Source organism: Macaca nemestrina, chromosome 18 (assembly GCF_043159975.1).
Source record: "Macaca nemestrina isolate mMacNem1 chromosome 18, mMacNem.hap1, whole genome shotgun sequence".
Lineage (NCBI taxonomy): Eukaryota > Metazoa > Chordata > Mammalia > Primates > Cercopithecidae > Macaca > Macaca nemestrina.
In genome coordinates, this window is record NC_092142.1 from 24,016,690 (window position 1) to 24,044,347 (window position 27,658).

The 27,658-nt window shown below is 44.1% G+C and overlaps 2 protein-coding genes across 2 annotated transcripts in view; one reads left to right on the forward strand and one right to left on the reverse strand.

Annotated features, from left to right (window-relative positions):
- Positions 1-21: 21 nt before the first annotated feature.
- LOC105485042 (zinc finger with KRAB and SCAN domains 2) lies at positions 22-22,925 on the reverse strand. The gene is made up of 7 exons (XM_011747225.2): positions 21,849-22,925; positions 20,313-20,499; positions 18,152-18,243; positions 17,362-17,488; positions 11,830-12,513; positions 8,137-8,628; positions 22-5,056 (listed from the first exon to the last, which is right to left on the reverse strand). The coding sequence occupies exons 1-7, from the start codon at positions 22,245-22,247 to the stop codon at positions 4,134-4,136; spliced, it is 2,904 nt and encodes a 967-aa protein (XP_011745527.2). The 5' UTR covers positions 22,248-22,925; the 3' UTR covers positions 22-4,133.
- Positions 22,617-27,658, forward strand: part of LOC105485046 (collagen, type I, alpha 1a-like) — a 117,208-nt gene continuing 112,166 nt past the window's right edge. Inside the window, exons 1-2 of the mRNA XM_071084280.1 lie at positions 22,617-23,887; positions 27,303-27,436. Of these exons, the coding sequence (XP_070940381.1) occupies positions 22,723-23,349 (627 nt within the window). The 5' untranslated portion in view covers positions 22,617-22,722 and the 3' untranslated portion in view covers positions 23,350-23,887; positions 27,303-27,436. The remainder of the gene's footprint in view (positions 23,888-27,302; positions 27,437-27,658) is intronic.

Sequence of the window (27,658 nt, forward strand, 5' to 3'; positions counted from 1 at the left end):
AATGACACCCTTCAAAGTATGGCAGAAACCAATGGGAGCCATTTATTTTAGACATTTATTCCACGAACAAGTTTTCAAGAAGACATCTAAGTGAACACTGATACAAAACAATGAATCGACATCTATTTGCTCCGGGTCTTGGAATGCATTCAGAGGCAGAGGCTTCCAGTTTCACAAGTTACTCAGACACTCCTTTAGCCAGGGCTGCCCCAGCTCCTCACAGCTGAGTCTTGTCTGTCACCGGGAGCCAGACCTCCTGACAGGCTTCCTTCACTTCAGCCTACCCGCCACTGGGTATGGAGGTGCTTGGGGGGCTGCCTGCTGTGGATCATGAGGGACTTGCCCTTTCTCCTTCCCAAACAAGCTCCTGGGCTGACTTTGCTGTCACAGCATCCCTTCCCTTTCCTGAAGCATGAGATGGAGTTGGTATGGCCAGATGCGGCAGGCACAGGAGAGCTGGGCCGGCAGCCTGATCTTCTAACGTCTTCCGCATCTGTATCACGCTCCACAGCCTCATGAAACATTAGAGCCACAGCAACTTGGCAATCAAGTTCAACTTCTCTTCAGATGAGGCGCCAAGGCCCAGAGAGGCTATGATGTATCAAACAACGCTCATTAAGTAGTGACAAGACTAAAACTGTCTCTTTCAGCTTCTGGTCTCATACTCATTCCACCAAGGCAGGCTGCCCTGAGCCGTTTGTGTGTGAGGTTTCCCTCTTTTTTTTTTTTTTTTTTTTTTTTTGAGACGGAGTCTCGCTCTGTCGCCCAGGCTGGAGTGCAGTGGCCGGATCTCAGCTCACTGCAAGCTCCGCCTCCCGGGTTCACGCCATTCTCCTGCCTCAGTCTCCCGAGTAGCTGGGACTACAAGCGCCCGCCCCCTCGCCCGGCTAGTTTTTTGTATTTTTTAGTAGAGATGGGGTTTCACCGTGTTAGCCAGGATGGTCTCGATCTCCTGACCTCGTGATCCACCCGTCTCGGACTCCCAAAGTGCTGGGATTACAGGCTTGAGCCACCGCGCCCGGCCGGTTTCCCTCTTTTAAAAACTGTTTCTTTCCAGATGAATGAATTAGGTTGAATGCATTAATAACATCACTGGTAAGAACTGGAGGTATCTGTGGCAGTAACAAAGCAAGCCTAGGTGGGACATACGAGCCCAGTTTCCAAAATACCTTTGATAAGATGACAGTGAAAAGTTGTCTATGCTGTTTTTCAAAAACAGGATTTGACACAATTTACAAGGAAATAAGACAAAATGAAATAAATATAGGTTGGGGTAGGTGGTTGAGGTGGGCTGTAGGTTTTGTTGAGCTTTCCAGCAGCCAGAAGAGAGACAGAAAAAGCAGCTTAAGTTATAAAAATCACAGTGTTTGTGATACATACATACAGATCTACACGCATATGTAGATGTGTGTGTGTGTATATATACTGCGCTTAGGATCAGAGCTTTCCTTGGTACTGAGATCTAGATTAAAAAAACCTTTTTCTATGAATCTTCATAAAGGCAATGTTATATGATCTAAAAGACACATTGATCAGAACATGATTATTCATTTTGACTTACATGTACCAGATGAAAACAAATAAAATGCAGGGAGACAAGTAGTGTTGGTCTAAAATGGGGGATAGACCTTCCATTTCTTCAGAACAAAGTTCATCAAATTAATGTAACACATTTCCAGACAGCCCATTTACAATTAGGAGTAGAGGTAGGGGAACCCAAATTCCACCTCAGCTTGCTCCCAGGCATATAAGAGTTAAATAGAATCAGTTTGTCCCACTAGAGAGGGAAAGGCTCTTGACCCTTTCCTGCCACTGGGGAAGGGTGAGAGATGAAGGTACAGAATATGATTCTGGGCAACCTAGCGAAACTCTTCTGCAGGTGAAGGTGATGTTCTCATGACTGAGCTCCTGGCCCTCTGTAGCTGCCATGGTGTAAGTGGCCCCCCCTTTTGCTGTGATACTTCCTCTATCAACTGTGAGTTCCTTGAACCCAGGCACCATGCCCCTTCCTTCCTTTTTGTATTCTTCACTGTGGCTAGAACATGGCCTTACATATAACAGTGCTTCATATTTATGAATAAGTCATCTACTTTCCTGAATCATGCTTCCATATAATATCAATCCTGTGTACGTATTACTAAGTGGTTATTTCTATTAATGTGCATCTTCTCTAGAGCTGGAATTCCAGAACATCTATACAATATAAACACAAGCCCACTGGCACCACACACATCTTACTGTGCTATGCATACTACCAACATGGAACTGTACTTAGCATTAGAAATTTTTAACTTAGACGACACAGAAAAATCAACCTACTGAGATGTGAAAAGTCATAACATTTCCAACAAACATAAACCAGAAACATTTATCAATGTTTACCTGAGTCACCTGCCTTCCAACAGGCCACGCCCCATTCTGGCACCATAAATTAGATTTCTTTGTACAGCACCTACCCTCCTAGGTACTTTGCTGAACAAGTTTCAAAAGATTGAAAACATACCAAAAGGAACAGTATCATTTCCAGATGGCTTCAAATAAGACCATTTGACAAAGAAAGGGAGAGATAAGAGCAAAATAATCACTTACAAACAGCCCTGACTCCAGTTCCCTTTCCATTAAACTTGTGACTTCTCCCTTGCCAAAGCAAAGCCACCCTGGGTTACCTACATACTAAGGGAATAAACACCACTAGCTCCATCCTGAAGCAACTGGCCCTGGAAAATCAAATTTCTGGGTTTTATCTGCAACTTCAAAAGTGAATTAACCATCCCCCATCAGAACTTTTCCTTCAGTGTTTACTGGGTTACTGCTGGGGGTTCTCAAAGAGATTTTTCAGACAAAACAGGTAAATGAGGAAAACAAAAATGGTGTTCTGGATTTCTGGACTGAGGTTTTTATGAATGTTCCCACTTTTCACCCAGTGAGCTCTAGGGTTGTATAAGTTACTTGGGGCACTACAGTTAGGTTTCTGATGCGGTGAACAGGGACTAGAAGCCTCAGGAATAGAGACTGGGAGATTTAACAGCCAGCCCCGAGAGCACTGATCTAAGCTGAGATGGCCATCTGATCTACAGCAGGCCAAAGGAGTACAACCGGTCTTAGAAATGTTTCAGGTGTCTATTACCTCTTCCCTATCCCCTTAAAGTTTTAGAAACACTATTATTATACTGCAGTGTGGGGGTGGGAGGTACAAAATATGCCAACATACCAGTCATGTTCTAAATAAGAGCCAGAGAAATTAGAGGATAGAACTAGAACGTGTCTGAAATCCTGCTTTACTTTAGTGAGACACACCATGAACAGGCCTCCTATTCCATCTGAGGAGGGCACGGTAGTTCAGAAGAGGTCGGCAGGCGCACCCAGAGCAACTGAGAGGTAAGTGCAGGGCTACAAGAAACAGTACAAGGACCTGGCATTACTTATAGACCGGAGAAGCAGCAGCCAGGGGATTTAAGTCTTCAGGTACAGAAAAGGATGAGGGGTGATCAATTGCTTCTCACCTCCACGTAGGGCAAGGCATTAGTAACAGGACTTCAGTAACAACACAGGGATTCTGCCCTAGCTATTTGGATCAACTTCTTGACACAAAAAAAGGTACACTGTAACGGACTTCTGAGGAAAGCTATAAAATCTTCACTCTTCTTTTGTGGATCTCTTCAAAACCAAGATGGATTTGATGTAGTTCTGATCAGACTCCTCAAAGTTTTCCCTAAATGTGAAAATCTGTTATCAAGTTGCATCCAGGATCTCATGGAGTAGGTAACAACAACAAAAAAACTTTTGGCATTTTTTATATCCTTGAAAACAACTCTCATCCACATGGAAGGATCTTGAATGTTGCCAGACTTAGCAATCCATCTGCAGTGGCCTCAACGTACTGAGGAGTATTTCATTCTGAACTTGGACAATACATCTTCTCCACATTCTTAAAGGAGAAGCCGAGACACACAGAAGAAGAGGAACAGACTGATCAAGTTAGAGGCAGAGGTCAGAACAGGATGAAGGTGTCTAGTTTATTTATATTCTCAAGTTTATCTTGGGAATTACACTTCATAGCTAAGAAAAGATTGCTTCCAAGATGAGATTAGGGTAAAATGGCTAAAGGGGCATTTAGGAAGAGAAGATCATCATCAAAAAGTTTTCCTAAATTCATCAATCTTTCCCTTATGTGGGTTCTCAGGGCAATACAGAGATGGAGGGTGTGGCAGAGGCTTTTCTCTCACATGAACTTCCCGATGTTTGGTAAGAACAGAACTCTTATTGAAACGTTTGCCACACTGGGCACATCCATAGGGTTTCTCTCCAGTGTGTATTCTCCGATGTTCTCGAAATCTTGTACAGTTACTGAAACTTTTTTCACAGTCCACACATTTGTAGGGATTCTCCCCAGTGTGAACTCTCCGGTGGGCGCTGAAATGAGAACTGTTGGTGAAGCTTTTCCCACACTCTCCACACTGATAGGGCTTCTCACCGGTGTGGGTTCTCTGATGTATAATAAGACTAGAGCTCTGACTAAAGCATTTTCCACACTCTCCGCATCTGTAGGGTTTCTCTCCTGTGTGGATTCTCTGGTGGGCACCAAAATTTGAGGAGTCATTAAAGCTTTTTCCACAGTCAAGACATTTAAAAGGTTTTTCACCTGTGTGGATTCTTTGGTGTCTGATCAGGCTCCTGCTCCTACCAAAGCACTTCCCACAGACACCACACTTGTAAGGATTCTCCTTGTGGTGGGTCATCCGGCACATCAGACGAGCGCTCCTTCCAAAGCTTTCTCCGTATTTGAGAAGTCTGTAGGGTCTCTTCCCCACAAAAGGCCTCTGATGCACAACGCCTTTCCCTAAATCTCTAGGCTGAGACATCGGCTTTCCCTGTCTAATTCCTTGAAGATTCTCCCATTGTCTTCCTGAGATGCATTCCCTTTTGTGATATTTGCTGGGGTCGGTATTCTGGGAAACAACTCTTTTAGACTTTTCTATTAATGCCCTACGCTGTTCCATGTCCTTATAAACTACCTGTGCTGGATCCTCCTTGATGCTATTTCCAAATTCAAAATCTGAAAAAAACAAAAGACAATACAAATTTCATACAAGTCTGATGTTAACCATAAACAACCTGGCTTGCAAGACTTGATCCGTTTGCTCTCCATACACTTCTCTAACCTCAGACCATGTGACTCTTCCCTGATTCATTCTGCTGTATTTCTTTCCATTCATAAACAGGCCAATAACAGCCAGTACAGAGTAGGCCTTCAGAAATTGTTCCTGCATTATAATCCAAGCCATCATTCCCCATCCATATCCCAATTAACATGAGGGCAACCTGGCTTATCTCCCTGAAGTTCCACTCTAATTCATCCTATTTTCATAATTTCACCTCTATACTAAAGCACACTACATCACACTGATCTACAGATTAGATTCTGACCAAGTCCAAGTTCCTTGAGGGACCTGAGTAACTAAATTCCTCTACATATCTAATCGTATCCCATCCAAGAGTACCTGTTTCTTCTCAAATGTTCTTCTCACTTTATTTTTCAGGCTGTCCTATAAACCACACTAATTGAAATCTTAATTCTCACTGTTCCCCAAATTGGAATTATTTTCTCACTCTTTTCATCTACATCCCACATTCACTACATCTTGGATCCAGATTTTCTGTGAAGTTTTCTGGACAGAGAGCATGACCTTGTGAAGAGAGACAAGCTTTGGAATTACACGGCTCTCGGTCTGGTCCCATCTTGGTCAGTTATGAACTGTGTGATTTTTGTATTAACTTATTATGGAAAATTCAAACACAGAAAAGTCTGGACAACAACAGTATGTATAATGAACTCCCATGAATCACTTACCTACATTTAACTATGACCTATTCATGGCCAATCCCATTTCATTTCCACTCCCACACACTCCCTGCTCCCTCCATCCAGACTACTTTGCAGCCAATTCCAGACATCACATTATTTCATCCGTAAGCATTTCACAAGCTGTGCAACTTAGGCCCAATTCAGGTTGACTTGATTCCCAAACCCTTGTTCTGAAGCATCTGCTCTCCTGCCTTGTTTCTATTGCCAGTTTCAACATTACCTTCCTTCCATACATTCAGTGGAAACCACAGATAACTCTCAATCCCAAGTGCGGAGGCTGTGGCATGGGAAGCGGAAAGGAGGGCAGCCATCAATCAATCTAGTCACTTAAGTAAAAAGCCCTAACAATTCCATCTTTCACTTATTAGTACTTTTTTTGTCACCCAGGCTGGAGTGCAGTGGCATGATTATAGCTCACCACAGCCTTGACCTCCCAGGCTCAAGTGATCATCCCACCTCAACCCCCCAAGTTGCTGGGATTACAGGTGCACACCACCACTCCCAGCTAATTTTTTATTTTTTGTAGACATGGGGTCTATGTTGCCCAGGCTGGTCTTGAACTCCCGCATTCAAGCGATCCTCCCACCTTGGCTTCCCAAAGTGTTAGAATTACAGGTGTGGGACACCACATCTGGTCTGTCAGTACTTCTTTTGAAGCTTTCTGATTGAGTACAATGTTATTCTGAGATTTGGAGGAAGTCGCAGCCTAGCAGCTGGCTTGGAGAAAGCTTGATAATTTGATGATATGTCTGGAGCTCACTTTAAAAACAAGATTCACAAGGACTTTGTTTCCAGAGTTATCAAAGCCAGGGTTCTACAGGACTTAATTCAAGCCTTCATACTATCATTTCCCATATATATACTAAGCTAGAGTCATTTGCTTCAATAAACTAGTCCTGAATTACCCTGCACATTCAACTGATTGCCGGGGGGCTTAATGTAGTGTTATGGGAAGATGGAGCTCCTGTCCTTCAGGAGCTCACCATGTCTGCGAGATCTTACATCTAAAGTGCTCAGTGCCATAAGACAGAGACAGACAAAGTATGGGAGGTGAGACATGGAGATATGTAGAGCCAAGGACATTCAACGTGGAGGGAACATCGCAAGCTAAAGTTTGGATGGGAAAGGGCTTGAGGTGTGTGTAGGAAATAGCCAGTAGTTCTGCTCTGAATAAGCACAGAGTTGAGGAAGGAAAACACTAACATGTAGACTAGAAGAGTAAGATAAGCTCAGATCAAAAATGGCTGTGAAACCTTAATAAGAGTGTGGGTGGGGAAAACTGGTTTGGAGGCTTTTACAACAGTCTAGGCAAGAGAGAGAGAAGACTGAACTAGACAGTGGCTAATGGTAACTGAAGAGGGGACAGATAGATGTGATAGTCTGGATGAGGGCGGGAGCCCACAGGGAAGAGCCATGGTGTGGTAAGGAAGATGGTGATGTTAGTTTTGAACATCTTAAGCCTGAGTTACTAGTGACAGGCCCACGAGGGCCTAAGTCAGTGGGAAACATGCAGGTGGAGCTCAGGACCAGAATAAAGTCTTTCATTTAGTCTCTGCCTCTCTTTTTTGTCTTGCACACCACATATAACTATAAGATGTTCTTCTTTTGTGCTTACTGACACTCTTCCTTCATCCAAGATTTTTCTCATGTGTAATTCCAAGTTTTTCTTCCCCACAGTACTTCCAGGAGATACAAAACCCTGTCTGACCCATACCAACAAAAACCAAGGCTGAGAACCCAAGGACTGAGTCACTCTAAAGTGAGTTCCTCCTTTGAAGAGAAGCACCATGAGAACAGGAACTTTTGGTTGGTTTGTTTTTTTCAGATGGAGTCTCACTCTGTCACCAGGCTGGAGTGCAATGGCACAATCTCGGCTCACTGCAACCTGCGCCTCCTGGGTTTCAAGTGATTCTCCTGCCTCAGCCTTCTGAGTAGCTGGAATTACAGGTGCCCGCCACCACACCCAGCTAATTTTTGTATTTTCAGTAGAGACAGGGTTTCGCCATGTTGGCCAGGCTGGTCTCAAACTCCTGACCCCAGGTGATCCACCCGCCTCAACTTCCCAAACTGCTAGGGTTACAGGTGTAACCTGTAACCTGGCCAGGAACTGTTTTATTCACTGCTATATCCTCTGTTCTTCAAGTAGCACAGGCACTCAAATATTTGTTGAATGAAGGAATATTCATGAGCTATGTGCAAGATCTACTGATTTTTCAGTAAATCACACTTACTCCTCTTTTGGACTAAAACTCTTTGGTTTTGCACCTTACCATTTGGGCTCTGCAGCAGACCTGGAGGTCCTTGGAATTCTGGCTCTTGCATAATTTCCTCCTCGCTCATTCTCTCACTGCAAGAGTCTTCTATTACTGCCTCCTGTGAGGTCTCTTCAGGTTCCCAGTCTGTAGGTTCCTGGGGTTCAACCTCAATACCCCCTCTTTCTTGCCTTGAAGGTGATGAGACTTCTTCTGGGGTGCTGGGGAAAGGAGCAGGTGCCCGAGAGTTAATCAGGGCATCCATCTCCTTGTAGAACGCGCAGGACTCTAGCATGTGGCCATTTTTCACCTTGCGGTAACTCTTCTGAAGGCTTTTGAACTTGGTTCGGCACTGTTCTGGTGTCCGGAGGAAGCCGCACTCTCGAAGTTGTTCAGCTACAGCCCCATACAATTTGCTCTTCCGATGACAGGCTTGAAGCGCTTCATAAAACCGAGTCTCACGGAGGATATCAAGAAAAGTCTTGGTTTCTTCATAGCCCCAGTGCACACCTGCCATTTGGGGACAAAGTTCACAATGTAAGAAAGAAAAGGAGTCTGTAGCCTCTATACTATATACATTAAGAAATATAGAGGTAAAAAAAATTCCATTTACAGTGGCAACAAGAACTACAATATGCCTAGGAATAAGCTTTGCAAGAAATGAGGTCTATATAAAAATGTGTAATATCATAAAACTAGAAAAAATGATGAGACACCGTTTATGAATAGAAAGACTCAAGTTGTACAGATATCATTTCTCATATGAATCTATAGTCAAAATCCCAATCAGATTTTAAAAATTGAAATTGGTAAACTAATCTCAAAGCTTATTTGGAAGAATAAAAATGCACTCCCCAAATCTGCCATTGCTATGGTGATTAACTACACGATTTAGTTCTCTAGAAGGCTCTTTCCAAAGCGGTTAAGAATAATGACTAGAATTTCCAATAGGAAGTTTTCCCCTCAAATTTCCTACCACTTTTGTAACCAGTCTTCCTTAAGGAGCAGAACTATGTTCAGAGTAGTTTTTGGATGTCATTGAATCCTCTACTTTGAGATGAAATGATCTGCACGATAAGACTATGTTCTGCATTTATAGCAGAATAAAACTTTTCAGGGCATATCTAAATATAATTTGTAAAACATACTTTTTGTATGTCTTGTAATCTATAGTAGGAAAAAATCTCTATCCTCTATCTTACTAGGTGGTCTCTTCCAGGCCTATGACTGGATTCCCATATTTGAGACCACCCCAAGAGTCCCAGCCTCATGTTGATGGATTTTCAGATTGGTGAGACCTGTCTAGGCCTAATGTGTCTTCCCATCTTAGCAGATGTTTATTTTTTATTTTTTGAGACATAATCTCACTCTGTTGCCCAGGCTGGACTGCAGCAGCACAATCATGGCTCACTGAAGCTTTGAACTCCTGGGCTCAAGCGATCTTCTCGCTTCAGACTCCTGAGTAGCTGGGCCTACAGGAGTGTGCCACCATGCCTGGCTAATTGTTTTATTTTCTGTAGAGAAAGAGTCTCGCTGTGTTGCCCAGTTGCTCTAGAACTCCTGGCCTCAAGGGATCCTTCCACCTCAATCTCCTAAAGTGCTAGAATTACAGGTATGAACCACCGCATCCAGCCAGATATTTCTTTTGAATGGGTTTAGTCATGAATACATTCCCTAGCCTGATTTACTTTTCCATCCTATGTAAGAATTTATAGGCTGGGTGCGGTGGCTCATGCCTGTAATCCCAGCACTCTGGGAGGTCGAGGTGGGTGGATCATTTGAGGTTGGGAGTTTGAGACCAGCTTGACCAACATGGTGAAACCCCGTCTCTACTAAAAATACAAAAATCAGCCAGGTGTGGTGGTGGGCGCCTGTAATCCCAGCTACTTAGGAGGCTGAGGCAGGAGAATTGCTTGAACCCACCCAGGAGGAGGAGGTTGCAGTGAGCCGAGATTGCGCCACTGCACTCCAGCCTGGGCGACAGAATAAGACACCATCTCAAAAAAAAAAAAAAAAAACGAATTTATCTCTAGCTGGAGTAAAGAAACATTACTAACAACAGTGATACCAGGCAATGCTGTATTGTATTTTAGTATTTTCACAGTGCCTTCATTTATATTATTCTATTTAACACTAATAACAACCCTATGAGGTATTCTTTTTTTTTCTTTTTTTAAATTATATTTTATGTTCTAGGGTACATGTGCACAACGTGCAGGTTTGTTACATATGTATACATGTGCCATGTTGGTGTGCTGCACCCATTAACTCGTCATTTACATTAGGTATATCTCCTAATGTTATCCCTCCCCGCTCCCCCACCCCACAACAGGCCCCAGTGTGTATGATGTTCCCCTTACTACGTCCAAGTGATCTCATTGTTCAGTTCCCACCAGAACTCAAACAAATTTACATGAAAAAAACAAAGAACCCCATCAAAAAGTGGGCAAAGGATATCAACAGATACTTCTCAAAAGAAGACATTTATGCAGCCAACAGACACATGAAAAAATGCTCATCATCACTAGCCATCAGAGAAATGCAAATCGAAACCACAATGAGATACCATCTCACACGAGTTAGAATGGCAATCATTAAAAAGTCAGGAAACAACAGGTGCTGGAGAGGATGTGGAGAAATAGGAACACTTTGACACTGTTGGTGGGACTGTAAACTAGTTCAATCATTGTGGAAGACAGTGTGGCGATTCCTCAAGGATCTAGAACTAGCAATACCATTTGACCCAGCCATCCCATTACTGGGTATATATACCCAAAGGATTATAAATCATGCTGCTATAAAGACACATGCACACGTATGTTTATTGCAGCACTATTCACAATAGCAAAGACTTGCAACCAACCCAAATGTCCATCAGTGACAGACCGGATTAAGAAAATGTGGCCCTATGAGGTATTCTTTGTCATATTTTACAGATGAGAAAATTGAAACTCAAAGTAGTTACATGATGCGTCTACTGTCGCACAGTTATTAACTGGTGATTTAATTCTGCCTCTCTCAGTCACGAAGTATTTAATATCAGCTCTCTTTTGCATGGTGTATTTGTCTGCCTTTTTAATTTTAATGTCTCTGTATTATATTTAAGATGGCTCTCTTAAAAGCAATTAATGTCTGATAATCTTAGTCCTTTAAGTTTGGAATTAACTATATATTTGGATTTATATCTTATTTTTTTCCATCTGACTCATCTATTTTGTATTCCTTTTTCTCTTCTTTCTTGTCTTCTAATTTTAGATTACGCAAAACACGTTTATTTCATTTTTAATGAAAACCTGTTGAAACTGTTACATAATTTTGTACTGGTTATTTTAGATAATGTAATAATGCATGCTTGACTTATTATAATCCAATACAATTGATTGCTTTATGCCAATTATCAGATAATACTAGATCCTTAGCACCCTTTAACTCCATTTGTCTTCCTTCCATGAGGACCCAAACACTCAAAATCCATGCTGTGCTCTAAAGTGAAAACGATTCCTCCATGGCCGCTCGGAGCTGTTACTCTCTGACTGCAATAGGGGTAGCAGCAAGCACTTGAGAGTACTTCAGTGATGTGGCCACACCACAGTGAAAGTGGTGAGGTGTCTGTGACAGCACCCCCCTGGGTTTGGTCACTTCTGGTCTACTCCTTTTTCCACAAGATCACACATCTGTTTTCTTACAAGAGAAACAAAGCACAATTCTTACCACTGAGGTTCTGAAATAAGACAGGGGCACCATGGATTTCAGACTTGCGGATAAATTCAACGCCCATTTCATCACCATCAGAATCTTCTGCAGCTTCCTCCTCCTCCACCAAGCTGATGTGTTCCTTACCACTGATGGCAATTCTCTTCAGTCTGGGGAGAGGTATCATCTCCTTTGGCTTATCAGTGGACGAAGCATGGGCTGCAGGGTTCAACAAAGCATCCATGTCCTCAAAGAAGGCGCAGGGTTCTAGCATGTGGCCATTTCTCACCTTTCGATAGCTTTTCTGGAGACTTTTGAACTTGGTTCGACACTGTTCTGGGGTTCGAAGGAAGCCACATTCTCGCAACCATTCAGCCACAGCACCATACACCTGGCTATTTCGGGGACAGGCCTGAAGTGTTTCATAAAAGCGAGACTCTTTGAGAATTGCCAGGAAAGTCTTTGTTTCCTCATAGCTCCAGTGGACACCTGCTATCTTTTCATCTTCTAAACCCCACTGCTGCTGCTCTCTCCATGTTTTTCCTGTACTCCTTGCAGGGACCTGAATAGCATGAACTGACTTTTCCTTGACGTAGTTGCTTCGTAGGATACTTCTCTTGTTAGAGGAATGCAGACCTAGAGTCCATGGCTCCCTTCTCTGTTCCAACCGGGTTATCTTGTTAGATGTAGACGCCGTACTTCCTATAGTAAAAGAAACATATTTCATGGTAGACATATAAGTCATTACTGCATGCCTCAATCTTCTGCTGTCACATGCTCTCCTGGGCCACTTGTTCACACCCAAACCTTTCTTAGCTGTGACACTGCACATTTATTTTTACATGACTTCCTTGGTACAAACACCTACTAACTTACATGATCATTTTACTTCTCATGTATGTACCATTTCTTTTCGTAGCTAGTTCTTAAAAAAAAACCTTTAAGGGTAAGAATATACATTTTTAATCTTTGATTCCCTCTCAGTAGCCAATGTTGTGTTAGGTTCAGGGTATGCTTCTACTCAGTATTTGTTACTTGTAAAATAAAGTGAGTATTTTCCCCACATTCCCCTCCATGCCCACCCCAACATACATACATATATATGTACTGGGACTACAAGAGATGAGAAGTCAAGAATTTTTTGTTAAACTGTATTACAAATCTATAGTAATCAAAACAGTATGGTACTGGTATGAAAACAGACACAAAGACCAGTGGAACAGAATAGAGAGCCCAGAAAGCAATCCATGCATGTATGGCTAAATAATCTTTGACAGAGTGCCAAGAGTACATCACTAGGAAAAAGTCATCTTTTCAACAAATGGTGCTGGGAAAACTGGATATCCAGATGCAAAAGAATGAAACTGGACTCCTCTCTTACACGACTCACAAAACTGAACTCAAAATGGATTAAGCCTTAAATGTAAGACCTGAAACCATAAATCTCCTAGAAGAAAACACAGGGGACAAAGCTCCTTGACAGTGGTCTTGGCAATAATTTTTTTGGATATGACATCAAAGCACAGGCAATGAAAGCAAAAATAAATGAGTGGGACCATATCAAACTACAAAGCTTCTGTACAGCAAAAAAAATCTAATCCAAAACAACAACAACAACAAAAAGTCAACAAAGTGATGAAAAAATCTATGGAATAGAAGATTTGCAAACCACTCATCTGCTAAGGGGTCAATATCTAAAATATACAAGGAACTCCTACAATTCAATAGCAAAATAACAACAACAAACCAAACAATCTCATTAAAAAATAAGCCAAAGACATGAACAGACATCTTCCCAAAGTAGACATACAAATGGCAAATACGTACAGGAAAAGGTGCTCAACATCGCTAATCATCAGGGAAATGCAAATCGAAGCCACAATGAGATATCACTTCATACCTTTCAGAATGGGTATCATCAAGGAGACAAAAATAAGAAGTGTTGGTGAGAAGAAAATGAAACCTCTGAATATTGTTGGCGGAGTTGTGAATTGGGAAGTCAATATGGAAAACAGTACAGAGGTTCCATAGAGAACTAAAAATACAATTACCATATGATCCAGCAATCCTGCTACTGGGTATATATGCAAAAATATTAAAATTAGTAGGCCAAAGAGGCACTACCATGTTCACTGCAGCATTATTCACATATAGCTAAGATACGGAAGCAACCAGGAGGCTGAATGGATAAAGAAAATGTGGTCTATATACACAAAAGAATACTATTCCGCCTTAAGAAAATTCTGCCTTTTGCAACAACATGGATGAACATGGAGGACATATGTTAACTAAGGTAAGCCAGGCACAGAAAAGACATATATCACATGATCTCACTTTCTTGGCAGGATCTAAAAATGTCCAACTCATAGAAGTAGAGAGTAGAAGATGGTTACCAGAAGCTGGGGGAGGAGGAGGAAGGAATGGGGAAAGTGGAGATTTGATCAAAGGGTACAAAATTTCAGTTAGATGGGAGGAATAAACTTTAGTAATCTATTATACAGATTTAGTAATTTATTACATAGTGACTATAATATGTAGTAATGCTTTGTCTATTTCAAAATTGCTAAAAGAGTAGATTTTCTTTTATTTTTGAGGCAGAGTCTCGCTCTGTCACCCAGGCTGGAATGTGGTGGCACGATCTCAACTTGCCTACGCCTCCTGGGTTCAAGCGATTCTCCTGCCTCAGCCTCCCAAGTAGCTGGGATTACAGGTGCCCACCACCACACCCAGCTAATTTTTGTATTTTTAGTAGAGATGTTGTTTTGTCACGTTGGCTAGGCTGGTCTCAAACTCCTGACCTCAGGTGATCCACCTGCCTCGGCTTCCAAAAGTGCTGAGATGACAGGCATGAGCCACTGTGACTGGTCTAAAAGAGTAGATTTTAGATATTTTCACCATGGGAAAATAAGTATGTAAAGTGATAATTTTTTTTTTTTTAAGACAAATTCTCCCTCTGTCCCTCAGGTTGGAGTGCAGTGGCAGGATCTCAGCTCACTGCAACCTCCGCCTCCTGGGTTCAAGCAATTCTCCTGCCTCAGCCTCCCGAGTAGCTGGGACTACAGGTGCACACTGCCACGCCCGGATAATTTTTGTATTTTCAGTAGAGACGGGGTTTCACTATGTTGGCCAGGCTTGTCTTGAACTCCTGACCTTGTAATCCACCCACCTTGGACTCCCAAAATGCTGGGATTACAGGCATGAGCCACCACGCCACGCTGAGGTGATGGATTTGTTAATTAGCTTGATTTAATCATTCCCCAATGTAAACATGTATCAAAACATCACATTGTACCCTATAAATATATACAATTATCTGTCAATTAAAAAAAGACAAATAACAAGGTTTTGGAGAAAAGGGAATCGTCGTGCACTACTGGTGGGAATGTAAACAGGTACAGCCATTATGGAAAACATTAGGGAGGCTCCTCAAAATATCAGAACTACAATATGATCCAGCAATCCCACTTATGGTATATACCCCAAGGAGACAAAATCAGCATCTTGAAGAGATAGCCATACTCCTGTGTTCACAGTTCACAGTGAATAGTCACTGGACTATTCACAATAGTCCAGACATGGAAACAACCCAAGAATCTGCTGACAAATGAATACTGAAAATATGAAAATACAGGAAAAAATATATATAATGGAGTACTAGTCAGTCATAAAAAAGGAGAAGCCTGGGCGCAGTGGCTCAATGCCTATAATCCCAGCACTTTGGGAGGCCAAGGTAGGTGGATTACAAGGTCAGGAGTTCGAGACCAGCCTGGTCAACATAGTGAAACCCCGTCTCTACTAAAAATACAAAAATTAGCCGGGCATGGTGGCATGCACCTGTAGTCCCAGCTACTTGGGAGGCTGAGGCAGGAGAACTGCTTGAACCTGGGAGGCAGAGGTTGCAGTGAGCCGAGATTACACCACTGCACTCCAGCCTGGGTGAGAGTAAGACCCTGTCTCAAAAAAAAAACAAAAAAAACCAAAAGGAAATCCTGCCATTTGTGACAACACAGATGAACTTGGAGGGCATTGTGCTAAGTGAAATAAACCAGGGAGAGGAAGACAAATATGATCTCACTTACATGTGGAATCTAAAATGCTGAACTTAGAGAAAGCGAGAAGAGAACAGTGGTTGCCAGAGGCTTAGGTAAGGGGAGATGTTGGTCAAAGGGTATAAGCTTTCAGTTATATGATTAATAAATTCTAATTATCCAGCATGATGGTTACAGTTAATATTATAGTGTATACCTGAAATTTACTGAGAGTGTAGATCTTAAGTGTTCTCAACACACAAGTACATAACCATGTAAGGTGATGGATGTGTTAACTCAAACGTGGTTATTATTTTACAACGTATATGTACAAAAAATCATCAAGTTGCAATATGATATTCTTAAATATACACAATTTTATTTGCATATATATACATATATATATTTTTTGAGATGGAGTTTCGATCTTGTTGCCCATGCTGGAGTGCAATGGTGTGATCTCAGCTCACCGTAATCTCCGCCTCCTGGGTTCAAGCTATTCTCCTGCCTCAGCCTCCCAAGTAGCTGGGATTACAGGCATGTTCCACCATGTCCAGCTAATTTTGTATTTTTAGCAGAGATGGGGCTTCACCATGTTGGTCAGGCTGGTGTTGAATTCCTGACCTCAAGTGATCCATCTGCTTTCACTTCCCAAAGTGCTGGGATTACAGGCATGAGCCACTGTGCTTGGCCTTATTTGCATATATTTAATAAACATTACATTTATTTGTACCCCAGTAAAGAACCTAATTTCCAAACAAAAACTTACAGGAACCCACAAATATATACATCAAAGAAATAAAATTGACTTGTTTTGCTTAAGGAGGTTGAGGGTGGGTGGGCAAAAAAAGCCTTATAGCTTCTTATAGAGCTTTGTGGTCCTGAGACACATCAAAGATGTCTTTCTCCTCAAAAGAGATTGAGATCCACTCTTCTGTTACATGAAGGGGAAAGATAATCTGTGACTTCACATTTGAAAATTATTGGTACAGATACATTTTCATAAGTATTTATTGAAAACAAAATATTTCATTAATAACGTATTTCATTTAAAAAAACAACTTCTGAAGACATTTTGGTGAGGTTAATAGGAAAGAGCTGTTAAGAACAGAAAGCAAATTGAGAATGTGCCAGCTTACAATACAAAAGAGATGAACATGTCGTAATTTGAATCCTAGCTACATTGCTTTCTTCACTTTTTGATCAGGGGAAGTTCCTTAAGCTCTCTAAGCCTCAGTTTCCTATGGAATAATACCATTTACTGTACTATACCATTTTATATAATACAAATATGACATTCATATGTAACTCCTCTCCAATGTTTTAATCACTAAATTATTATTATTTTTTTTACTGGAAGAAGGAATGGGTGAGGGAAGAGGACCTGGCTAAGTAATTACACTGCACAATCCTTAGAGATCCTTTAAGTGTTAACATTTATATCTGACTATCTTCCAATCAGTAGAAATGAATACATTAGAAAGCCCCAAGTCTTATATTTGGAAAGGGAAGGAATCCTTACCCAGGGAGACCATGTTCCCAACATTCTCCTTCCTGAAATCCCGGTAGAGGTCCCTGTGGGCAGGAATCTGATGCACACTCTTTTTGTAGGAAAAGCCTCTGGCCACGTGGACATCTTTCACTGGTTCCTGTAATGACACTAACACCAATGACTACCAAGATAACTGCACAGGTCTTCAAAGGATGAACAATCATGGATGAGGCAGAGAAGGACCCTAAATAAGAACTGAAATCGACGAACAAGTGGATAGTTTGTGCCAAATGAAGCAGAAGAGAAAGAATCATAAGATGACAAGATAAGCAAGATGATCCAGCAAGGAGTCTCATTACTCAGAAGACTGGGTCCCATCTTTTTGGGAAAAGGAGTAACGGGGAAAAAGTCTCTTGTGGAGAGTATAAAAATTTGAGGACAGTGAAGGCACAGAAAAGCATTGTGCCTAAATACCCTAGTAAGGAAGGCCAGAGAAGACAATTATGGCAGGGCATGGTGGCTCACACCTGTAATCTCAGCACTTTGGGAGGCCGGGGTGGGCGGGTCACTTGAAGTCAGGAGTTTGAGACCAGCCTGGGCAACATGGTGAAACCCCGTCTCTACTAAAAATATGAAAACTTAGCCAGGTGTGATGGCATGCACCTGCGGTCTCAGCTACTCAGGAGGCTGAGGGAGGAGAATCGCTTGAACCCGGGAGGCAGAGGTGGTTGCAGTGAGCTGGTATCGTGCCACTGTACTCCAGCGTGGGTGACAGAGTGAGACTCCATCTCAAAGAAAAAAAAAGACAATTACAATGTACCTGGGACCCAGCAGGAAGCCGTGTGGTTGTCACTTCCTGATCTAGGGTATTCCATTCATCAGCAAGGGCAGGAACCCAGGGAGAAGGCCGAGCTGTAAGAATAGAAAGAAACGATTAGTAATCTGGGCTTCGACCCTTTAATTCATGCTGTCTCTCGTTTTAAGAGAAGAGTATGTATTGAAACACCAACAAATATAAATTCACCATTTTCTCTGTGAGTTGAGAACAATGCCCGGAACCACAGTACCCTAAAGCTGGGATCATAACCTCAAATTCTTTCTGGGGGTAAGCAAGTAAAGTACAAGATGAAGGGGGCCAGGTAAGGACTGTGGGAACTGGAGAGCACACATCTGATTGAAAGGGCACCGCCAATGCTCACGTCCCACTCACGTCTCAGTGTGAGACTATGGCTGTGGTTCCTCCCCTCCTTCCCTTCGCCCCTCTTCTCTTTCCCTTCCTTTCCCTTCCTCCCTCTCTCTCTCTCTCACAGTCTCTCTCTCTCAACCATGGACATTTGCAATGCATTCCATCATAATATAAATTTGGGGAGGCATAAAAAAGTATAGTAGTACCGAATCTTGCCTCTCAGTGAAGAGCTGTGTAAGTCAGACATACTTGAGGTTTAAAAATAATTGTGCCATTCTGGGGGAAAGGAAACTAACATTTATTGAGCACTATTATGCACTGGCTCCTTTACGCTGCCTCATTTAATCTGCACTAATGGCCTTGTTACTTCCCTTTTAAAGATGAGAGGACTGGGCGCAGTGGGTCACGCCTGTAATTCCAGCACTTTGGGAGGCCAAGGCGGGCAGATCACCTGACATCAGGAGTTCAAGAGCACCCTGGCCAACATGGTGAAACCCCGTCTCTACTAAAAACACAAAAATTAGCCAGGTGTGATGGCACACGCCTGTAATCCCAGCTACTCAGGAGACTGAGGCACGAGAATCGCTTGAACCTGCGAGGTGGAGGTTGCGGTGAGTCGAGATCGTGCCATTGCACTCTAACCTGGAGCAAGACTCCACCTCAAAGAAAAAATAAAATAAAATAAAATAAAGATGAGAGAGTAGAAAGTCTGAGAAGTATCCTGACCAAGGCCTCATACATTAAAAAAAAAAATGGCAGAGCTAGGTTTTGAATCGAGGTCTGTCTGCCTCTAAAGCCTAAGCTCTTAGTCTCTGTGCATTCATGTTCCTTTTCATATTATTTGCCCAAGTTCACAGACAGAGGGTGGCAGAGACAAGATATAAACAGAACACTTCTGACGGCAGGTCCAGTGATGTTTCCCTTCCTCTCTTTAAGCCTGAGATGAAGCCACAGTTCAGGAGATACAGAGATCACTGTGGACTGGGAAGGACAAGGTATTCATTTCCTAGTATTTGACCTGATTCATTAATGTGCAGGGCAGCTATGAATGTCAGCGGTCCCTCCTCTGCAAAGTCTTAACTGTTTAACCCTCTCGTATGCCACTTCTGTGATGCCTTGTGAGTCAAACTTCAAACACAAATGTCTTGTTCCCTTTCAAACAGCTTTTTGACTTGTTTAGTCAGCCAAGAGCACATACACATGGCAGGACTGAAAAACACAAGATTACTGTAGGGCCTCGGCCTCCCAAAATGTTGGGATTATGATGTGAGTCACTGTGTCTAGCTGTGGAGAGTTTAAATACCACCACAAGATCTCATAGCTGGTCCAGGCAATCTGTTTCCCCAGTTTGGATCTTTTTTTTTTTTTTTTTTTTTTTTTTTTGAGACACGGTCTCGCTCTGTCACCCAGGCTGGAATACAGTGGTGTGATCACGGCTCACTGCAGCCTCAACCTCCTGGGCTCAAGCAATCCTCCTGACTCAGTCTTCTGAGTAGCTGAGACCACAGGTGCATGCCATCACACTCGGCTAATTTTTTTTTTTTTTTTTTTTTTTGCAATTTTGTAGAGACTGGGTTTTCCCATGCTTCCCAGACTCAGTTTCCAACTTTATGATACCTTTTCACTTATATTGCACATGTTCCTAATTCTTGAAGTGAATGAAATCTTTCTCCTTAAATACTCTATTTTGAATATGTATCTGGGAGGCCCTCCACTGGGCATTCACAGCGTTGGGGGTACCATGGAAATCTGCCCCAGCCTCTGCACTGGGCATGCTCCAAGTCTTCCCTCTTACCATTCTTCGTTAAGGGCCGACGTTCTCGCTTTCGGTTCAGCTGTTCCTGGTGTACTGAGTGGAGGCTTCCAGCTTCCTCCCGAGACACCACCTTGGGATGGGTCTCCACCTGCTCTGGCTGGAAGTCTGCTACCTCCCACGCTGCTCCAAGTAGGGCATGCTTCTCCGGGTGCACGGGACTGCTGACCTGAGAAATGAAGTCAATACCATAAGAGGGAGTAAAACAGGCCCATATCAGGGCAAAATTCTCCTAGGAAAGACATCAAAGAAGGACAGAGACATGAGAAGGAATGAAAATTCCACTCCATCCCCAATGGAGTATCTGAGAGCGCTGGGCTAAGAGTACTGTCCAGCAGTCTGGGTGTAAGGTAACAGAAGAGCATTCTTTTTTCTGAAACAGAGTTTCGCTCTTGTTGCCCAGGCTAGAGTGCAATGGCACCATCTTGGCTCACTGCAACCTCCACCTCCCAGGTTCAAGCAATTCTCCTGCCTCAGCCTCCCAAGTAGCTGGTATTACAGGCATGCACCAATACACCTGGCTAACTTTGTATTTTTTTAGTAGAGATGGGGTTTCACTATGTTGGTCAGGCTGGTCTCGAATTCCTGACCTCAGGTGATCAATCCGCCTCAGCCTCCCAAGGTGCTGGGATTACAAATGTGAGCCACCACGTCCAGCCAGAGTAATCTTTATTACTAAACAGAGGGGGAAATCTGTCAGGAGTGAAAGAGCCTCCTTGTTGCTAGAATAGATATTACTTGACTCTTTATATTTGTTAAATTCGCAAAGAAGTAAAAGTTACCAGGACATGAATATATTCACTAGTGAAATGAAAACTTCCAAAATTAATATCCACATCTATCTGTCTATCCCTGACGAACACAGGAAACTGCTGATAGATCTATACACAATGCAAGTCCGGTGCAAGGTGAAACTGCAAATCTTGCAAATACTGCAGGATTTCACGAGGTTCATGAAAGGGAGGTTGAAGAACAACTAGAAGAGCATGCAAGCCACTGAGAAATGAAGATGTGGCAGTTAGACTGGAGGAGAGTGACAGAAATGACAGCATGAGAGCACTTCAGAAGACACTGAGTGGAACAGTAAATGCTTGGAGACAGCTCTGGGATAACGAATGAAGTCTTTTTATTTATTTATTTATTTTTAAAGGGGGAACAGAATAGCCTTTTTTGATCAAAATGCATAAGTGAACCTCTATGACGCAAAACCATATTGTTCTCTTATATTGTTTTGTTGCAAACATTATGCCAATGACGACGATAAATGCTTAGGTGAATAATGTCTGGTTTCCATTGCAAGGTAATATTTCAACCAAAGCTTTTACTTTTGTATTTCATATGAAACTCTGATCCCCTTTTAAGTGGATTCACTTAAAGTGAAAATATCCCCTTACAGGGTCTTTTATTAGTACCATTTATCTTTCTCTGAAAAGCACTTCTTTCTACAATACATCCTGCCCACATGCCTTTCCCATTCCATTTTTTCTAAGTACAAAAATTTGGAAAATCCTCTCTCACCTGCTGCCTTAGTCTTCCAGTCTCTTTTTCCAAATGCACTACCAGGGCCACCGCTTCCTCTCCACTTTGCGGACACTGCTTCTGTGCCCAAGCCTGAATCTTCTCGGGTAAAATGGTGAGAAACTGCTCAATCACCAGCAGCTCAAGTATTTGCTCCTTGGAACGCATTTCTGGCTTCAGCCACCGGCAGCAAAGTTCCCAGAGTTTACTGAAAGCTTCATGGGGTCCGGTCACATCCTCGTAACAGAATTGCCTGAAGCATTTGCGGAAGGTCTCACAGCTATCCGATCCTTCCAGAATGGGCTCTGATGCCCACTCGGGGTCCTTTTCCATCTTCATTATTAGGCATCCCTCAACCTCCAGGGGCGAGTCGATCTGAGAGTCGAGGGCCACAGCCATGCTGCAGCCCAGGGGTCAATTTCACGTCTAGCTCAAGGTGGGGACCCAAAGAAGACGCCAAGCGCTCCCTGCTTAATCTTCCTGGGAGTGTGGTAAGGTAGGGAGGTAAAAACGGCCAGGTCAGCAGGAACAGGGTATTCCAGGCTGATTAATCAAATCTATGCCAGGCCCTTGAAAAGGTGAATGTATACCCTAAGATGCAAAAGCCCGGCCTCTTCTCCAAACAAGATGTGACCCCGCAATGTGGTTTTCCAGGGTGCATCCCTCTTAGTGCAAAGTCGGAAACCGGGAGGCTGGAGGACTGGTAGAAAAATGAAGCTGGTTGAGGAAAGGCTGGGCGGAGGCGGACAGCCGGGCCAGGAGGGGGTGTGTCCGCTACTCCAGGGTCGGGCTCCGAGAGGCGAGGCCCCGAGTGGGTGGGGCCGGATGTGCAGGCCCCGCCCGGCGCCAGAGTCCGGGCTCGGGTCACGGCAGCATGCCCGGGCCGCTGCGGATGCCGCTGGGGCCTGGCGGAGTCCGAGAGCGGCGCCGGGCTCTTTCGGGCCCACTACGGCCCCAACCGTCCTCAGGAAACCTCTGCCCACTGAGGAAAGGCCACAAAAACCGTTCCGCTCGGAACGGAGAAGAGCCGCAGGCCGAAGCTAGGCCTCGCAGGGGGCAGCGGCCGCCTCCTCGCGTTCGGCCTCGTCCACTCGGCCCGCGGAGAGCGCGGGGGGCGCTGGGAGCCGCAGCCACGCATGCGCCGCCTGCCACCAAGCGCCGCGGGGCCCGCGCGAGGCGTCCTCGCGGGCGAGGGGCTGGGGGAGGGGGCCCGTGTGGAGGACTCTCGCGAGAGCGCGCTGCGCGGCGACTGGGCGCCGAGGGTCCTCCCGGAGCGGAGGGACACAGAGGGACTCTAGGGCACCTGCCATCGCGAACAGTATGGGAGCGGGAGGCGAGTGCCGCTTCAGGCGGAGAATCCAGGCGGTGGCGGGACCTCCCTGAGGCGGAGTTGCCGCCACCGAGGCCTGGCTGCCCGGGAAGAAGAGCACGGGAGCGCGGACTCGTGTTGCTGGCGGAGGGACACGGAGTTGCGGCGGAGGGATTTGGGCCGTGTTCCTGAACCAGGGCCGCGGTCGCGGCTGGAGTGGGTCACCAGACTCCGTGGGACTTTCATGCCCTGGCGGAGGCGCACGTGTGGCCTTTGCCTTTGGCGGCGGAGGGATCTGTGCGTGGCTCCAGGTTTTTCCTGGCGCTGTCCCAGCTCAGTGCTTTCTTGTTGCCTCTGGCGTTGGGGAGGTGGATGTGGTCGAGCCTGAGGAGAAGGGGGCAGAGGGGTCTCGGGGCCAGCGTTCCGCCACCCAGGCCCGAGCTTGCCCCCTCATGGTGCTGCCCCTGTCCCCGATTTCATAGACTGGCTTTCCCTCTCGAGCACCTACTATGTGCCAGGCTGCGCTTTGCGCGCTTGGCAGAGGCAACAGTGTCACCAGGGGGTGCTGGTTTCTCCCCAAGGGGCTTTTGTCTGTCCCTTGTTGCAGAGCTAGCGCATGAGACCAAGTGTGAGTGTCAGGCCGTTCAGCCTTCAGTGGCCATGGAATTGGAGAAGTGGAAGCGTAGCTCGCAAGTCAAGCTCTCAGCTCTTGAAAACTGAGAATTTACAGGTAATAGGGAGTGTTGACGAAAAGTAAAACTGAAATATTTGAAGAGATTTATTCTGGACCAAATACGAGTCACCGTGGCCTGTGACACAGCCCTCAGGAGGGCCTGAGAACATGTGTCAAAGGTGGTCGGGGTGCAGCTTGTTTTTTTAACGTTTTAGGGAGGCATGAGACATCAATCAAATACATTAAAGAAATACATGGGTTTGGTCCAGGAAGGCAGAACAACTCAAAGGGGTGGGGGTCGGGGTGGGGGCTTCCAGGCTATAGGTAAATTTAAACATTTTGTACTTGACAATTGGTTGAGTTTGTCTAAAGACCTGGGATTGATAGAAAGGAAATGTACAGGTTAAGATAAAAGTGGAGACCAAAGTTCTTTTGAAGTCTTATGGTGGCTGCCTTTAGAGATAATAGATGACAAATGTTTCCTATTCAGATCTTCAAAAGGTGTTAGACTTTTAGTTAATCTGTTTAGGATTGGGAAGGCCTGGAAAAAAAAGATCTAGCTATGTTAATAGATGTTCTTTACAGAGGCACATTTTCCCCCACAAAGGATAGGTTTTGGGGGAAAATGCTGTCCTTTATGGAAGAAATTGCAAAATAGGGCAAAGAAACATGTTTTGGGGTAAAATATTTTGACTTTCTTCTTTGTCACGTAATGTTATGCCAGAGTCAGATTGGAAAGTAAGTCATCATATATAGGGTTAAATAAAGCCCATCTGATGAATATTTATGGTTTGTAGGGCATGACTCCCCAGATCCCTTAGATAGGAATTTGGGCAGGATTTAGAAAATCAGAGTTTAGGCCGGGCGTGGTGGCTCACGCCTGTAATCCCAGCATTTTGGGAGGCCAAGGCAGGTGGATCACTTGAGGTGAGAAGTTCAAGACCAGCCTGGCCAACATGGTGAAACCCCGTCTCTACTAAAAATACAAAAATTAACTGGGCGTGGTGGTACACACCTGTGATTCCAGCTGCTCGGGAGGCTGAGGTGTGAGAATCGCCTGAACCCGGGAGGCAGAGGTTGCAGTGAGCCGAGATAGTGCCACCACACTCCAGCTTGGGTGACAAATTGAGACTGGGTCAAAAACAAAACAAAACAGAAAACAAAAAACATACAAATCAGAGCTTAGTCCTCAGGTGTCCTTAATGAAGGGGCTGGGCATTAAGAGCAAGGCAAGGAGGCAGAAGGAACGCTTGAGCCCGGGAATTGGGGACCAGCTTGGGCAACATGGCAAGACCCTGTCTCTAAAAAAATAAATAAAAAAATAAAAAGAATAGGAGGAGGAATATTCATGTTTTTTCTTGGGAAGGGAGGTAGATTTTCCTGGAATCAAGGAGCTAACCTGTTTTTTTGTCCTTTTCGGGTCATGATGGTGATTGTCAACTGTCATGGCGCCAATGGGAATATCATTTAGTACTGAAGTTGGATGAGGATGAAGCTAGAGGTTCTTGAGAGGTGGAGTAAGCTAAGAAGGAACCTATGACCACAGACATCCTGTTTTCTAAAAAGCAGAGTTAAATCTGAGTAGGCATTTAGCTATGTCATGGAGGCATTGCATTGGGTAACAAAAGCCAGGTAGGCGTCCAGCTAAGTCCCCTAGGCCCTGCAACGGGTAACAGCAGTACTGACTGTATGTTAGAGAAAAGCTTGCTTGCTTGAGTATAATTATTGTTTTGCCTGACTTTGTAAATTATTCACTAAAAACAGTCACAGCAAAAACAGGACCTTCTTCAACAGATAAAACACACAGACCAGCAGCTCTGGGAACGGGCTGATGGTCCCTGCACAATCTAGTCACAAGGCGTTGACCAAGAAAGTAATGATTAACTGCCCATCTGAGACTGTGCATGATTGACGAGAATGTTTTTTGTTTTGTTTTGTTTTTTGAGACAGTCTTGGTCCGTCGCCCAGCCTGGAGTGCAGTGATCTTGGTTCACTGCAGCCTCTGCCTCCTGAGTAGCTGGGACTACAGGTGTGCGCCTCTGCACCTGGCTAATTTTGTATTTTTAGTAGAGATGGCGTTTCACTATGTTGGCCAGGATGGTCTCGAACTCCTGACCTCAAGTGATCCACCTGCCTCAGCCTCCCAAATTGCTGGGATTACAGGCATGAGCCACTGCCCCTGGCCCACAAGAATGTTTTGATCATTATTTCTCCTAATTTTCCTTAAAATTCCTGGATCTAGAGGCACAACTGAGAAAGGTGGTCTTTGAACGCTAGTGCACTGCCTTTTGCAGGTTGCTGGTTTCTTGAATAAAGCTAACTTTACGTTCACCAAAGCTTGTCTTTTGAGTTTTTGGCTTTCAGGCGAGGAGTGGCCTGGACACCAGTTCGGCTACATGTATGTCAGTGGGCAAAACAAAAATCCTTATTCTGGGAGGTAGATAGCTTATTAGAACACACAACCTAATCACTTCTTTCCCAAATGTTAAAAATTGAGCCAATTTTAGCCCCGGAAACTTAGGATAGCATGTACGTAACAGGCATTAGCTGAGGGTGGGGCAGAGAGAATCAGTGGGGCACCTCGTATATGCCAGGGGTTGTATCAGCATCCGTACACAGCTCATTTTTCTTTTTAAATAATACTGAGGACCTATTTAAGGCCAGATATGGTGGTAGGTAGGGAGCAAAAGCAGGATTCCTCTCCCATTATTGAGTTTTCAGACTGGTGGGAGAGGCAGGAATTGAGCAAGTAATCCACCAACTGATGTATAATTCTAAGGGAGATGGGTGCCACCAAGAAGAGACATGGTGCTGACAACCTGTGTCTGTCAGAGGGATTTGATCTATTTGGGAGGTCTGGAAAGGTTTTTTTTAAGAAGCAGTGCTAGGGGTGAGATCCAAAGGAGGAGTAAGAGCTAATTAGGCAAAGCCTAGTCCTCACAAAAATCCTATAAACCAGATATGATTGCCTCCATTTTAGAGTTTAGGGCATTGAGACTTCAGCAAGGTGATGTCACTGCCCAAGGTTACATCAGATTAAATGGTAACCCAGGATTCAGATTCAAATAAGAGTGGGGTCCTTTACATTCTCCTTGGGCTATTTGGTGGTTTTAGGAGAGGCAAGTATCACAACTTGGGGACATGAGGGAGCAGGAGTCACAAACTTGAAAGCTTGCAGAGCTCAGGCAGATAACAGAGTGAAGTAAGGCAGAGTATAATACAATAGGGAATGGTGGGGAGGGTGGTGAGCTACAGGCCACATTTCCTGTAAAGGAAGCAGCCACTAGTTCCAGCCTCTTGTTGCCATGCAGGAATACAGACCAAGCCTTGCAGATCTTCTGATAATTAATATTTTGAGAAGGAATCTTGCTCTGTCACTTAGGCTAGAGTGCAGTGGTGCAATCATAGGTCACTGCAGCTGGGACTGCAGACACGTGCCACTACCTGGCTAATTTTTATATTCTTTTTGCAGAGACAGGGTGTGAAACTCCTGAGCTCAAGTGACCAGCCTGCCTTGACCTCCCTAAGTGGTGGGATTACAGGAGTGAGCCCCTGCGCCCGGCCTAGATCTTTTGATTTGTAAAGAGAAGCTGGCAGTATTTTTAGGTGAAGTTATCACACTTTTAAATAATTGACAGTTACATCAATTTGCCTCACTATAATGTTAGCTCAATGAGGCAGGACATTTTATGTTTTTAACCACTGTGTACTGGGAGCTTATAAAGTACCTTATGCATAGTAAGCACTCAACCTCATCTGTGATATGTAGCCTCTAAGCAATTCCTCCCATGTGCGCATGGTTTCACAGTTTTGGAAGCAGTTTTATAG

Bases quoted from the DNA above. Each gene is read 5' to 3' on its own strand.
- LOC105485042 (XM_011747225.2), bottom strand. From the start codon at position 22,247: ATGGCTGTGGCCCTCGACTCTCAGATCGACTCGCCCCTGGAGGTTGAG. The intron at 18,244-20,312 runs GTAAGAGGGAAG...CTATTCTTACAG, and splicing joins TCGGCCCTTAACGAAGAATG to CTCGGCCTTCTCCCTGGGTT. The intron at 12,514-17,361 runs GTAAGGATTCCT...CTTTTACTATAG, and splicing joins TGGGAACATGGTCTCCCTGG to GAAGTACGGCGTCTACATCT.